Here is a 15,629-nt window from a genome sequence, read left to right as displayed (position 1 = left end):
TTCGGATGCCATCCAAAAGTCACACTCGGCTCGCTACTGCCACATCCAAAAGTCACCGTCGGGTTCAGGAAAGAGACACGATGATCAGCCGCGCGCGGGTATAAATGCCCCTCCCGGGCCACCCCGACCCCTACCATCTCGCTCCTCCGGCTTTCCCCGTCCGCTGCGCACCGCCCAGATCCTCCTCCTCCTCCCGCTGCATTCTTCGCCTCTTCGGCAACGCTTCCCTCCCCGGTGCGGCGGTGCCTCGCCTGCTCGCTCGACGGCCCTCTCCAATTAAGCAGGGGACTGCGGTGCCACGCGGCCGACGATGACCACTCCGGGCACCACGGAGATGTTCGCCGGCCTCGCCATCTTGCTGTTCTCCGTCAGCGCCGGATTCAACTCCGGCACCGGCGGATTCGGCTTGCTACTCTGCTTCGCGGGGGTTCTCGCCGGCGCCAACATCGTCGCCGTCGGCATCCTGGCGCCCGTCGTCCCGGCGGTGTTGGCCGAGGCGCGTGCTCTCGCAGAGTTCCTTGGTCGCAACCTCGGCGTCGTGGGGCTCGTGATGGCTTCCTGCGCCGTCACGGCGATCTCCGGCGAAGCAGGTCAGGTGTTCTGCTTCGGCATGTTTGCTCTGCTCCTCCTCGGCCTCTCCCTGATCAGCGTTGGGATTCTTGGCGAATAGTTGGCTAAATACTGGATGCATTGATGCTCGATTGATGATTTGGACGCGTGGATCGAGAGACACATATACATATAAGCAGTATGCTTTGGAGATAGCAGATTGTATTATTCCCTTTGTTACATGTCCCAACCACTCGTTCAGTTCCGTCTTCCCCCTTCCCCCGTTCCGTTGTCGTCGTCGCTCGCTCGCCGACCCCGTCTCCACATGTTGCAGCCGGAGCTAGGTCGCCACCCGCCGGAGCTGCTCCCCTTTCCATCCACCCCCCGATTCCAAGCGCCTAGACACCGTCCGCGAGGGTCTCCACCACGCGCACCTCGCCCGCAAGGCGTCCGATCCGCTCTGGCTGCCGCGGCTGCCCGCCGGTGATTGGTCCATCCGCATCCCGATTACAAGCGCCTAGCTGCCGTCGTCGAGGGCTTCCACCGCATCTGTCATGCTCTGCTCCACACCGCCGCCTCCGCCCCTCCCCGGCACTCCGGCCTCCGGCGGCTGTGCTGCAGCGGCCGCTTCCTTGTCCCCTCCCTGGCACTCATATCCGAGGGTGGGCCTAATGGACGGTGCCACAAGCTGCGGGAGCTGGTCGGCCGGTGAGGGTCGGCGGCGGCATCCCCCTCCACGCGACGATGGCTGCGGTGTCCCTCCCCTTACGGTGGACAACAGGGGCACCTCATACTTGCGGGCCGCAAGTGCTCAGTGGCTCCGGAGATGCCCTGCATCACGAAGGGAGCTCCAGGTTAGTGCAATCTGTGTGCCCCCATCCAAATCTAGTTCAAGGATTCAAAACTTTTGTGCTTATGTGCATGCAGATGTTTTTGGATTTCTTTCCTATGGAATTCAGGCATAGGTGCTACTGTTAGATGCCTTCTCTCCGCTGGGATTCTTGCCATTAACAGCACGCTCACCTACTCGTTCTTGCACTCATGGTCATCTGCGTGTCTCCAGGTTCTTGCGCCTTGTCCGTGCAGACGCGAGCACATGCGGCAACAGCGACGCTCCCGGCAATCAGGTGAGCAGGTGTTTGATGTTGGTGAATTTGATTTGGATGCCTAAAAATATTTTTGACTCTGTCAATTTTGGATTTATGTCACACGAATGTTGCTGGGGCATGTGCGGCCGTATCTAGTCAATTATGCTGGAAGACATCCATGATGGCACGCTGCTGAGACTGCATGAGGTCTGGAATTTTTCTGATGAAATTGATCTTGCCAGAGATTTTTGTGCAATTAATCCTATTTCCAATTTTAATCTGTGCTCCTTTGTGTAGATCTAACACCACTGGAGAGGTGGATCTTATTTCCTCCGTTAATCCCTTCTGCATGGTAATTGCTGTTTTGTAACCAAATCTTTCGTGTTAATTAAACTAGCAGTGATTTCCCATCTCGCAATGTATTGCCTCTCTGTTATTTTTCTGTAGATTGTTGCATGCATGCTAATCCCCTCTTCCTTGTGATGCAGTCGTGCTGACAGGTTCATGTTTGCAATATAAATTATCCCATATATAACATTGGAGAATCAGGGCAAAAGGGGATACAGCCCAGCAGGACATCTAGAATAAAGGTTTTTTTTTTACCTTACCATCTCATATGTCCCTCGGTGTGATTATGTGCAATAGCCAATATGTCCTTCTGCATGGTAATTGCTGCTTGTTTCCTGTAGCCATGCAATTAATTATTTTAGGATTATCTCATAAGAATAGAATCTTACCTTTCATTTCCTGAACTAGTTTTAGAAATGTTGGAAATTATCCCTTTTTGACAATGTTATATGGAGTTTTGAGCTCCTTCATAACATTGGAGATTATTCCTGAACTTTGCACTGCTCTTTTATTTTTTGGCAACAACTGAGGCGGAGGTGAGCTTAATTGCCTAGTAAAACTAGCATGTTTTATAACTTTATGTCCATATGAATGTACTGATTTCCGTGAGCTTTACGGCACGCCAGTGTATTATCAGCTCATCTTTAGCTAATGTTCCAAATAAATGCCATCACCGTTGTTTCTTGAATGTTGAAAATACTCATTAGTGATTTGCTTAAATAAAACTGATTCAGGTATTCAACATGTTTACTTTCAGAGACGTAAACTATATCTAATAAGGTTTCTTTCCTGAAAAACTACTTTTGTTCAGATTCTTCAGATGCATAATGATACTATAGTTTTAGATCAATTAGAATAATAATGATAATTTACCAGAACCAGGGGTTGATTATCTTTTGTTTCCCTGTACTTGAACGAATGGTATCTTCATCTTAAGATTAGCATGGTATCCTGAAAGAAATATCAGAGCTAATGCCACCGCTCCTAAGACATATATACTGATTAGATTTGCCAATCCAAATCTGCTAGCCTGCTAGGTTCAGATCTGGTTGGTTTGATTCACTGATATTAATAAGTTTGGATCAATATACTTTCCTAATCATTCCAACTGTTCTGAAGCTTTGGACTTCCAAACATTGTGAAATTTTTTTGTTGGGAAATAAGCTTTGGACTGATTTTTTTGGGGGGTTGTTGTGGTAACTTCACCTACAACAAATCATGCCAGATTCATGGTGTAGTCTCCGAGGAATGTATTGTAGGATCTGGTCATGCTTACTCTATGAATTTTGTGTTCCGCATATAATTTTGTTTGTTAAATGTTACAATTTCACTGTTCCTCGTTTGAGTTTCTTAATGTGCAACAGCTCTGATTCTGAGCTCCATCGTGGTGAAAGTTGCTTCAGATCGACGGTATTTGGCCCCCTCAAATCAGCCTGTCGTTTGTGTTTTGCTGTCAGTAAATTATGCAATGAAGCCAAATGGCTAGGAGGCCACGGTACAGAAGAGGTGCTCACGACGGTTCGGCAGCAGCACAAGGAGAGCCTCACCGGCTGTGAATTGGCCAGATCGGCAGAAGAATACTCTGCCTGAGCTTGGGTGCTCTGTTAGCGTCACTCACAACTTTCCCCTCACGTTCAGCATCAAGATTTTGGCTGATGCAGAAGCATACAGGCGTGTAATTCCAGGTATGCAGCTGTTGATTCATCACTAACAGGCCAACGGGGCCAGAAACGAGCCTGCAACAGCAACTAATCCCCTTATTTTGTGCACGCGGTGACTTGATTAACATTCTTAATTCTGCCTGATGCTTGCAGATCGATGTACATGTTGGCAGCCAGTCCTGACTTCTGCATAGGCCTCAGCCATGGAAAGAATCCCTGCTTTATGAAGTTTCAAAGGCAAGGCGATCATGACCTTCACTGAATTATGCTTTTAGCCACTGCACGTAGATGGCTATCCACATTCTGATCACCTAAACTATGATTGTTATGGATCATGTATTTCTTCGTGGATCATGTATTTCTTGTATTACATATGTTTTAAACTTGGAACAAATGAGAGACATCAACCCAGTAGGGGATAATAGCTGCTCCATGTTGCTAATGGAAAATCTATGAATATATTTTAGTACAAGCTCTGTAGACCAGCCACAATGCACTTTCTAAGAATCTGAAGGAGCATCATGGGGATTTTCTTTTCGTTTTACTTCTACTGTTTGCTAATCTGAGTGATGGTGCGTTCATGTGTAGCAGATTGCAATCCATGCCAAGAATCTGGAGTTGGAAATGGCACAGCTGCTAAAGATTTAGAAGTGAAGATGCAAAAGTCATAGAAATTGGTGAAATGATTGCAAGCAGCACAGGCAAACTGGACTAGGATTCAGATATTGGTTCTTGGTAGTGTTAGAAAGTTATGTGGTGTTGCCCTTTAGTTCATGTGGCTGGAAACGCTATGCACGGTCTTGTTTTGAATGGAATTATGGAAAAATTGTAGTGTGCATGTTGATTGTATTTCTGAATGCAAGTGATGAGCAATGGACCTCTCCAATCTTTTTATTTGTTTTTTTAAGAGATGCGTATATTCATCTAATGTGATAAACGGTTCCATTTAAATCAGTATCTAATGTCACCGGATCATGCACTCTTCTTTAATTAAACTGAGAAAAGATTCCCCTTTACGTTCTACACGAGATTTTACCTTCTACAAATGGGCGCAGGCTTTATACGAGAGAGGGATGTGTTGGGGTACTATGACCACAAATTACTCGGAATCTCTTAACGCTGTTTTCAAAGGCATCCATATCCGGAATTATTGAGTACTTATTCGAAAAATACAATGCGTATTTTGACAGATGGCAAAAGGCACGTGATCTGTTGAATGAAGATCATAGGAATGGTAAGGTTGCAGATGAACATGTATCAGAAGCTGAGCTTAGGTCCGTTAACCAATTATTAGAACCGTACGAAAGAATGGTCCGTTAACCAATTATTAGAACTGTACGAAAGAATGGTATATTCTATGAGAGGTTCCGGTACTACTAATGTTGGCGGTGAGAGCTATTGAGGCCGACACTATGGAGTGGATCTCAACGAAGGTTCGTGCAGCTGCAACGTTCCTCAATTGTTACACCTTCCATGTTCACACTTAATTACAGCTTGCAAGGTAAGAGATCTTAATTATGAAAGCCCCGTGTACATGTCATTGTTTTAGTTTAGAGAGCACACCATTAAAATTTGGGAATCAAACTTTAAATCTTACCCTGATCCGTCATAATTGCCACCATACGAAGAGCTAGAGTACGTCTCAAACTCCGGTTTGAAGAGAAACAAAATAGGTAGGAAGCAAAAGAAGTGTTTGAGAGATGATATGGACGAGTTGCAAGGTAGGCTTTCAGCAGATTATGGGACTGACAATTTTGATGTGGATAAATTAGAAAATCGTTGCTCCAAGTGATACAAATTTATTAAGAATTGTTCATGCTGTAAGAAGAAATCTAAGATGAAAAATAGAAGCTAAGTGTTCTTCCAACCTGAGGGTAGCCGTGGAGGCCGGCCGGACACCTCAGGCGCTTCCTTCCTGTAGCGGGAATCGTCGCCTCCTCCGCGGCTGTCCCAGGCTCGCTGGCCTTTGGCCTCTTCGCGCTGCTCTTGGCCGGCCTGGCTCTAGTTATTCTGCACGTGGTCCGCGCGTATGAGCTGATCAGCTGGATCTTCCAAAGATCGATGGGGGTACGATGTTGATTTCATTTGGAGCTGCGCTTAGATTATTTTAGAATAATCCGGCATGTGTGGTATAGAGTTGTAGAGTCGCTGGTTGTTCGGTTCTGGTTGTTCAGTGTTGATCTCTGCGTCAGGGTTGCCTGAATTTCTCGGGTGTCGCCTGGAGTACCTGTTAGTGAAGAAGATGGTCTTTTTGCTTAGCATTGCGTTCCACTTGTTCTTCGTTTACTTCTGGATACATGATCAGTGTGTAAAGCAACAGTAAAGGATCCATTTTGTGTTCCTCTGAAATTTAGTCTTTGTCACATTGAATATTTAGATACTAATTAGGAGTATTAAATATAGATTAATTATAAAATCAATTGCACAAATGGAGGCTAATTTATGAGACGAATCTATTAAGCTTAATTAATTCATGATTAGCACATATTTACGGTAGCATCACATTATCAAATCATGGACTAATTAGGCTTAATAGATTCGTCTTGTGAATTAACCTCCATCTGTACAATTGGTTTTATAATTAGCTTATGTTTAATCCTCCTAATTAGTATCTAAACATTCGATGTGATAGAGAAGTTCTCCCCTTTAACTCAACGGATTCAACGGTAGCAGGAGGGGGCAAAAAATGATTGGTCAATTTCTGTTGCTCTCGACTGATTGGTCAAATATTGCTCCAGAAACAATAAAGATTTAGAACAGGTGTTCCACGAGGATAAGACTAGTTTTAATGGAAGTTCATGAAGAGAAATATTGTATTAGGTACTTTCAACATTTTGAAATGTAGGTTTTTTTGACTTTTCTAAGTATATTATTTTTACTATATATCTAGACATAACGATTTTGTTTGAAATAAAGGAAATATTTTATAAACATAAAACCTTATTTACTATTTTTTTTTTGAACACGACCGTGTCGCACAGCTAGCCGTGCGAAAGCCAACACCGAGCTTCGCCGGCCCATAGGGAGCGCGGGCGGGCGCCGCAACTCACCCTGGCGAGCAGCAAGCTCAACCGCGTGGAAGCTGCCGCCGAGTCTCTCTCCCGTCGGCCCTCATCTCCAGTCTCGACTAGGTCTGAGGCCCTGTTTGAAAATCTAGCACCCTCAAATGAAGAGCTAAAATTTAGCACCTTGGAGTGTTTGGATAGGGTGCTAAACTTTAGCATATTTAGTGGCAAAAGACAATTATACCCCTCCTTTCTCTCCTCTCCTTACCCCTCCTCAATTTCTTCCTTCAGCCACCGATTCCTCCTCTTCCCCGGCCGCACCGCTCGCCTCCATCGGCCGCTCCCTCCGTCGCCGACGCCTTCCAGCGCTGCGTCGCCAACCTCCTCGACGATCTCCTGGCCCTCGACAGCGACGACCTCCTCTCCCTCACCTGGACAGCCCGCCTCCTCGACGCCTTCCTCCTCTGCCTCGAGGAGTTCTGCGCCCTCCTCTTCGGCCCCAAGGCTGGCGCCGCCGCCCGGTCTCTGCTCGACCGCCTCGTCGCCGACTTCTTCGATCGCGCCGTCAAGGCGCTCGGCCTCAGCAACGTCATCCACGACAGCCTTGACCTCGTCCGGCGGCTTGGGTGCAGGCGACGGGATAGGCGGAGTGGACGGGGATGGCGGGACACCAGATCCGCCTCCGCCGGGGCTCTGTGGCTTCCCGCTCCAGGTCCTCGGCCGGTGCCGGAGAGGGCGAGGCGGCGCCGGTCGGATCCGCGGCGGAGGAGGCGGGGCCGGCGGAGGCGGCGGGCCGGGCGGAGGCGGCGTGGCACGCCGGCACAGGCAGCGGGGCCGGGCGGTGGAGGCACGGCCGGCGGAGGCGGCGTGGCATGCCGGCGCAGGCAGCGGGGCCGGGCGGCGGAGGCAGCGGGGCGGGCGGCAGAGGCACGGCCGGCGGAGGCAGCGGGGCGGGCGGAAGAGGCAGGTGGCGGGGAGGAGAGAGAGAGGAGAGAGGGGGGCAGCAGGGTAAAAAATGAGCTTGGGACCACTTTTAGCACCCATTAGCACATTTTAGCACCCCTTGGGTGTGCTAAAGAAAATGGGGATGCTAAACTTTAGCACACCCCTTTTAGCACTCCTGTTTAGGAGTCCAAGTGCTAAAATGTGCTAAAAAGTGGGGTGCTAAAGTTTAGCACCCCTCTCCAAACACCCCCTGAGTAGGAGGAAGAAGGAGAAGGTAAATGGAAAAGGGAAAAAAAAACAAATCGGGCTGGGCTGGGAGACAGGTGAGCACGCCTCCCGCCGATCATTAATGCCGCATGGCCTTTTTAAGACGGATTCTCAACGTAACTTAGGGCCTGTTTGGTTATGGATGCTTATTTATAAGTTGCTTATTTGCTTATTTGTAGTTGCTTATTTATAAGTCTAGGTGTTTGGTTTGGGTTGCTTATCTGATTGCATATGACATATTTGCCCCTGCCATCCTACTTCCCACTACCCCCAACCATTACCAGCTCAGTACAGAGGCGGCGGCGGCGGGGCGTGAGCGGCTTTGGGCGGGAGTGGCGGCGGGCGGCGGGGCGCGAGCGGCTTCGGGCGGGAGCGGCGGCGGGCGGCGGGGCGCGAGCGGCTTCAGGCGGGAGCGGTGGCAGGCGGCGGCGGGGCGCGAGCGGCTGCGGGCGGGAGCAGCGGCGGGCGCGGAGGCGGGCGGGCGGCGGGCGCAGCGGCGGCGGCCGGCGCGGAGGCGGGCGGCGAGCGGGCGGTGGGCGCAGCGGCGGCGGCCGACGCGGAGGCGGCGGCGAGCGGAACCGGCGGTGGCCTGAGTGGTGATAGGATAGAGGAGAGAGAAAGGGGAAAGAGGAGAGAGAATGAGGGTAGGAGGTGGAAAGTGCTCCATAAGCAACTCAAAACTTGCTTATTTGCTTATGCATAAGCAACTTATAAGCAACTCTATAAGCAAAAGTGTTTGGGTTATAAGCAACTTATTTGCTTATTTATAAGTTGCTTATAAATAAGTAATGCTAACCAAACAGGCCCTTAGATATTCTTAGACGGATGCTAACTACACTTAGGCTAATCTCAGTGGGAGTTTCATAGAGGTTTCATGCACATTAAATACGGTGACAAATCAGCATATGTGATGACATGGCATGGTAGTTATGAAGTGAGAGAGGGAAGGAGTTTCATCAGGATGAAACTGTGTATACACTGTTTCCAAGACTATGAAACCTATTGAAACTTGCATTAGGGGCTATAGAGTTTCATTTCATCTAACCATATCCAATCACATGCCTCACAATTAAATATCATAAGTATCCTATGAAATCGTGAAATGAAACTGTGCACTAGGACTTCCTGTTTCATTCATGAGAATATACCTCATTGGATAATGTGGCATCCTTGGAAACAGTGCAATGAAACCTTGCACGGAGACTAGCCTTAACGTGGTAGCATCACCAGATACTATCATTATTATTGCCACCATGCAGCATTATTCGCCAGACAGCTACGAGATACTATATATGAATATTCCTATTATACTCATGGCACCATCAAATCCACACGGATTTGCTGCTGCAGTCCCCAGATACTAAATTAAACACAGACGCCAGAACAGCTAGTGAAATCAATGAGATGGAAACCACTAAACACAGACGCCGCAAATACTTCCAGCATTGATCACAATCATGTCTCATGCAACCCAGCGTATCCCCATCATCTGTCCATCGACCCATGCATGCCTTTTCCCAAACCTCAAAAACCACGCACACGTGCGTGAAACCAGCGGCGGCCCTCGCGGCCGCGGGACCTGCGCTGACCCCGGCCCGCGACGCCGGCGCTGCCGGTACGGTACACCATGCTCTCCAGTCTCCGCCCTATAAGTAGCCCGTCTCCGGCCGGTCACCGCACCGTCGTCTGCACACCCTGACACACATATCTGAATAACAGTGTAGTAGGCTAGTAGCACGATGGGATCCCTGATGCCCAACGTCGTCGTCGTCGTCGCCGCCGTTGCCGCCGCCGTCCTGGCGGTGCACGTGGCCGGCGTGTCGTGCTGGGCGCCGCCGGGCCCCAACATCACGACGGACTACAACGGCAGGTGGCTCCCTGCGAGGGCCACCTGGTACGGCCAGCCCACCGGCGCCGGGCCCGACGACAACGGCGGCGCGTGCGGGATCAAGGACGTGAACCTGCCGCCCTACGCCGCCATGACGTCCTGCGGCAACCTCCCGCTCTTCAAGGACGGCAAGGGCTGCGGCTCCTGCTACGAGATCAAATGCAAGGTGCCTGAGTGCTCGATCCAGCCGGTGAGGGTGTTCATCACCGACATGAACTACGGCCCCGTCGCCCCCTACTACTTCGACCTCAGCGGCACCGCGTTCGGCTCCATGGCCAAGCCCGGCCTCAACGACCAGCTCCGCCGCCGCGGCATCATCGACCTCGACTTCAGGAGGTCCGATCCGATCCATCATTATTAATTGCTCACCAGTCACCACCAACAATGCCATGGATTACATACCATGAACTGCCTGCTGCATAATGCAGGGTGCCGTGCAAGTACGTGGCCGGGCAGAGAATCGTGTTCCACGTGGAGGAAGGGTCGAACCCGTTCTACCTGGCGGTGCTGGTGAAGTTCGTGGCGGTGGATGGCAGCATCGTGCAGATGGACCTCAAGGACCAGGCGTCGCCGGAGTGGCAGCCGATGAGGCACTCCTGGGGCGCTGTCTGGAGGTCCGACACGCCCAGGCCGCTCAAGGGCCCCTTCTCCATTCGCCTCACCAGCGAGTCCGGCAAGACGCTCGTCGCCACCGACGTCATCCCAGAGAAGTGGCAGCCCAACACCGTCTACAACTCCAACATCCAGTTCTAGATTATGCTTCTACCGCTTGATCGATGCAATTAATGCAGCTTGAAGTGTTAACCAGATTGAAGTTTCTGAATTCTGGTTTGTAATAACGGGTCCGTCTTTAATTTGTTTGAGTCCAAGATTTAATCAGTGGGAAAGAAAATTAAAGTTGTAACATATCTACATACTCAAGGCTCTGGTTTGTCTAATCTATGTATTCCGCATTAATTATGATTACTGATCATGATTAGGCTAAGATTAAGATCGTGTTTAAGTTAATGCTAGATTAGTTAAATCTAACATCCACCTAGGGTAATGACCTTGCCAGTGAGTGTCTTTGCAAAGATCTGCATGCCATCAAGTGGCCGACGGAGGACAAGGTGCACGGTGGATTCCTGAAGAATGTTATAACTGGCAAGTGTGTGCCAATCTGAAAGCTGCTTGTGTGCAAAGATGAGCAGCTGCTGGTACGGGGGAATGCCCATCCTATCCTGAATCTTCGCCTTGACATTGCTGATCTTGTCACAGGACTCAACCTCTAGCGTAATGATCTTGTCAGCGAGGGTCTTCACAAAGATCTGCATCTGAAGCAAGCAACAAATATGCTAGGATATACAATGCCAACATTCTAGCGTCATATTTGTAGGAGCAAGCAGGAGTTTGCAAAACAAGTCCTATCATGATTATGACTCTGACAATATGCAAACCCTCAGAACCAAATAGCAGCAGGAACGCTACTTGAAGAACTACTAGCACACTTGAAGTAGCACACATAATCGTTCAAATGTGCTGCCCCTAAGTGGCTAAGTATGATCATCATAGCAGTAGAAGTAAATGTAAAAATCTACCAAGATACATGGGAAAATCATTGATCACACCACACGCATTGGTAACCAGACATTCAAAATGATCATCCCAAAGCATGCTAGATTAGGTGCTATTAGTAATTTAATCCAAAAGATGCGAATCAATCAGGGAAATGATCACACTGACACATGAGTGGCAGCAAATTGAAGGGTGTGAAAGGTTGGAATTCAGAACTGAAGAAACACAGGTAATGCCACGAACTGACTAAACAAATAACTATTGCAAATCGCATGAGTAGAAATTAGCATGCCAGCGATCAATCCGAGCAGAATTTAATCCCCACATTTGATCAACGAAATTTGCAGACCAAAGGAACATCGACTTAAGAACAGAATTTCGAAGCATCCTACAGTACAAGCCCCTGTTAACCCAACGCAAGATCTCACGGAAAGCCCATGAAATTCCGAGATATCATACATAGACAGGTTGAATGCGCCGCTCAACCGCACAAATCAACTAGCCGTGAGGGGAAAGATTAAACAAACTAGGCTTACCGATGAAGATTGATGATTGGGGCCAAAAAGCCAACATGCCTCGGAACAAATTGGTACTCGACCAGTGCCTGCCTGCGAAGAGATGGAGCACGGCGAGATTAGGAGGAGCGGTTACCTTGAAAAGGCGATCAGAGGGAGTTCCGCGACTGGTATCGCTGGTTAGCCGCGAGCGGGAAGATGCGGCGGGGCCGGGGGACGCCGCGGATGACGGTGGTGGAAGGGGAATGTGGCGCCCCGCCGCTGACTAGACAGGGTGGGAGAGGTGCGGCGGCAGTGGCGCGTTGCGGTGCGGGGGTGATGGCAGCGGCGGAGGGGCCGACGCCGGCGAGGAAGCCGAAGCAGCAGGGTACGAACTTACGAAGCGACGTGCAGTGGCTCGCTCACTGTACTGTGGTGTGGTGTGGTGTGTACTTGAGCTTGCGTCAGCGCGTGGCCTCGTGGGCCAGGGCCAGGTTAGCCTGGTTAAAGCCTTTTTCTGTTTTTTTTTTCATGGGCTGGAATTGCAAGACTTGAACCTAATATGGGTCGAAAGTTTGGACTGAAGTCAATTGAGTCCGATATAACGTAAATTGACTAACTCACTCAGCAATAATATAAAGATACAAAGCACTCTAACCCAATTCTAGATTACCACATGCCCGTTGTCGCAACTCGGCTTCTTCTTGGATCAGCTGGAAGACCTGCTGTGGCCTCAAGCTTTTTTCCTCAAAAACACGCGATTCCATTTCTTCTGGATGTTCCATGCTGTAAACATGATTAATGCAGCGACAAACTTTCGTTGCTTCATTGTGAAAGTTGCTAGCGATTTCCACCACCATTCTTCAACACACACATCCTCAATATTCGGCACCTTGATCATTCCTCCGGTCTAGTTGCTCACCAACATCTAGTCTTCCTTTGCAAAATAGCATTGCAGGCAAAGATGTGTTGATGTTTCAGGTTCTTGATCACAAAGAGGATATGTAAGGTTGCATTCCCAATTCCTCGCTTGCCATTTTGTCAGCTTTGTACCAACAACCATGCAAAAAATTTATATTTCCCTTCCGCATGAGCATGCCAAATTGCGTTGCAATCAAAAGTGTTGTATGTTCCCTGGCATTGTGCAAGGTATACAGACTTGGAAGTATAAGAATCATGTCCTGTCCATCTCCAAGTAATTTTATCCTGAGGATTCAGAGGAATTCACATTCTGGACCAGATCCCACAAGGTAACAAACTCTGCAATTGGGCTGGAATTTCAAGACTCCTAAAAAGGCAACCGTCCTCACCCTCGTAAGCTCCTATACACCCGAGTTTTGTGAACGAACATGCATGTATCTTTACTTCTGAGAAAAATGGATTTTTTTCGAAAGATCCAGACATTGCCGGCATTAATTAATAAGAAGGAGACAACATTACAGGCACAGCCGGGGTATCGGAGTAGCCCCCAACAAGAAGGGAAGAAAAAAAATTGGAATACTCGCAAGAGTTCGAAACAACAATGCCAGTTAGATGCTTTGCACCGGCTGCACCCCAAAGACGTGCTTCATCCTTGATCTCGCTGATGATCCTGCACATGGACTTTTCCTTGTCGTTGAAAACTCTTTCATTCCGCTCACGCCATATGCTCCAAACAACAAGGATGGACAGTAAGCGAATGCCTTTCACTGTAGACGAGTTTGAACTTGATGAAACCAGTCCTGCATTGCTCCCGCATTCGACTGAATTGGGTCCAAACTCGGACAGTTTGCCCAGTTGCTGATCTCCCGCCAAACTGTTTGCGATGTTGGGCACTGAGAGAAGAGGTGCAAAGCTGTTTCCAAATTCAGAACTAGGAGTTCGGCCACTCACGCTCAGTGGCGTAGCCAACCCCCCCCCCCCCCCCCCCACACACACACACACACACACTGTTTGTGCAAACATGTGAATATATACTAATTACTAATACATTTCTAAGTAAGTAAGCACACAAAACAGTGATTAATTGAATAAATATTGGTTATTTTTTTGTTTGTGCACTTGATAAAAACATGTAGTCTATTAAGTTAAATTTAAACTGAAATCAGGCACTCATATACTACATGTAATCTATTAAGTATTGTTTATGGCCCCCTCTGTACAAAAATCCTGGCTACACCACTGCTCACGCTGCAGCAGCCTATCTGCAGTCCAGACTCTGTTTTGCAGTAGCAACCACATAAAAAACTTGCGCTTGGACGGCGCCCAAACCTTCCACACCATCTTCAGGAACAGTGAGGCCAGACCTCCATCAAATTGCATGCCATATGCTGATTTGGCTGTGTATTCTCCTGAAGATGTTCTCGTCCAAATGATGGTGCCCTGATCTGCATTGCTTATGTCAAACTTCACCTCCTCGATCATCCCCCACAAGTTTACATATTCATCAATGAGGTTCACTGTGAGGTCTTAAGCAATGTCGCGAATCCACTGGTCATTGACAAGCGCTTCTGGTTTCTGCAACAGTTCTGTTCTTCCTCTTGCTATGCTTGTAGAGGTTTGGAAACATAAGGACTGGTGAGCACCCATCCAGCCAGCTAGATGTCCAAAACCTAGCTACTGTTAACCGTGACTCTCGTTGCTGCAGCAAAAAGTGCCATATTAATGTTGTCCACAGGTAGCTCCATTCCGACCCATGGGCGATCTAGGTGCTTCCATTGAAACCAGAGCCAACGCAGTCTTAGTGCCCGGCTAAAGAATTGGCGTTGCGACCGTGCCGAACTGACCTTGCATTTGCCACCATGTTAATACAGGAGGGAGTATTCTTTTGCTATATTGAAGTCGTTGGTAATACAGGAATGGTCGTCTTCCACAATAATCGACACTATCCCTACTTCAGTCTAAAACTATGTTAAACCATGTACTACCACACAACCAGTTGTGTTTGCGTGCCAATCAGTTCGTACAGAATGAAAAGCCAGAAACATTTTTCGTCGATTCTTCAGATCCGGGAACATCCGAAAACGCGGTTCTTGACCGATTCATTCGCAGGCCTGTTCCTCAACGTGGCTGCATCTCATGCTTAATGCAATCCACTTCTCCGTTAGATTCTTAGCTGTGTCCGTGAGACAGCAGCTAGCCCATAAACAGGGGAAGAACGAAGAAAGAAGAAACAGTGCATTTCCCCTGCAGAAACAGGATGCCACGGCATGGGACGTAGATTACCGACAATGCCGTTTTCCCCCCTTCCTTGAAGGCAAGTCTAACCAAATTGTTATAAACAAAAACAGGGTTAAAAATAAACACATTTTATTCTATTCAAGGAAATGTTTGGATTTGCTGTTGTACTTTCTCTAAATGGCAGGGAGGGCATGCATAGACAGTCTTTGCCACTTCCTCGCAGTGAAAGCTAATTACTAACCACTCTCTCTGTTTAGTAATTACAAAGCGTATTTCATTTTGTTAGGACAAAATAATTGACCGATATGTACTCTATTTTTCCTTTTTTCAACAAATCAAATATGCCACGATATTTGGCATATAGTTGAAGTTCTAGTTTTCCAGGTACTGTGATGAAAATTTGGAATTCAGCTTTCCGAGCTCAGATCCCATGAAATAGCCATTACTCTTTACAAATATTTTTTTTTATCAGGTCAAAAGACTAGCGACCCATTCTGATCCTTCCGGAAACATCTAAGAAAAGGGTTAACTTACTTATTATTTAATCGTAGAGGACGGTTGCAATCATAGAAACCTACTCTTCTGGTTTCTTTATTCCATTCCTGCTGCCAATGCAACGATATAAGTACCTATAGATGCAGTCTTCTCATGGTTGCTGCTGATGCCTTAGA

At 48.2% G+C, this 15,629-nt stretch overlaps 3 protein-coding genes across 3 annotated transcripts; 2 read left to right on the top strand and 1 right to left on the bottom strand.

Annotated features, from left to right (window-relative positions):
* Positions 1–310: 310 nt before the first annotated feature.
* LOC111257633 lies at positions 311–670 on the top strand. The gene has a single exon (XM_022827585.1). It carries the CDS (start codon positions 311–313, stop codon positions 668–670), a length of 360 nt encoding a protein of 119 aa, XP_022683320.1.
* Positions 671–9,602: 8,932 nt separating this feature from the next.
* LOC101758695 (expansin-B9) lies at positions 9,603–10,504 on the top strand. The gene is made up of 2 exons (XM_004972645.1): positions 9,603–10,087; positions 10,180–10,504. The coding sequence occupies exons 1-2, from the start codon at positions 9,603–9,605 to the stop codon at positions 10,502–10,504; spliced, it is 810 nt and encodes a 269-aa protein (XP_004972702.1).
* A 272-nt stretch (positions 10,505–10,776) lies between these two features.
* Positions 10,777–14,202, bottom strand: LOC101759101 (polyubiquitin-D-like). The gene is made up of 2 exons (XM_012846750.1): positions 14,050–14,202; positions 10,777–11,064 (listed from the first exon to the last, which is right to left on the bottom strand). Exons 1-2 carry the CDS (start codon positions 14,200–14,202, stop codon positions 10,777–10,779), a joined length of 441 nt encoding a protein of 146 aa, XP_012702204.1.
* Positions 14,203–15,629: the final 1,427 nt, after the last annotated feature.

The sequence above is a fragment of the Setaria italica genome, chromosome VI, assembly GCF_000263155.2.
Source record: "Setaria italica strain Yugu1 chromosome VI, Setaria_italica_v2.0, whole genome shotgun sequence".
In the NCBI taxonomy this organism is placed as follows: domain Eukaryota; kingdom Viridiplantae; phylum Streptophyta; class Magnoliopsida; order Poales; family Poaceae; genus Setaria; species Setaria italica.
This window is presented reverse-complemented; position numbering and strand designations above follow the sequence as displayed.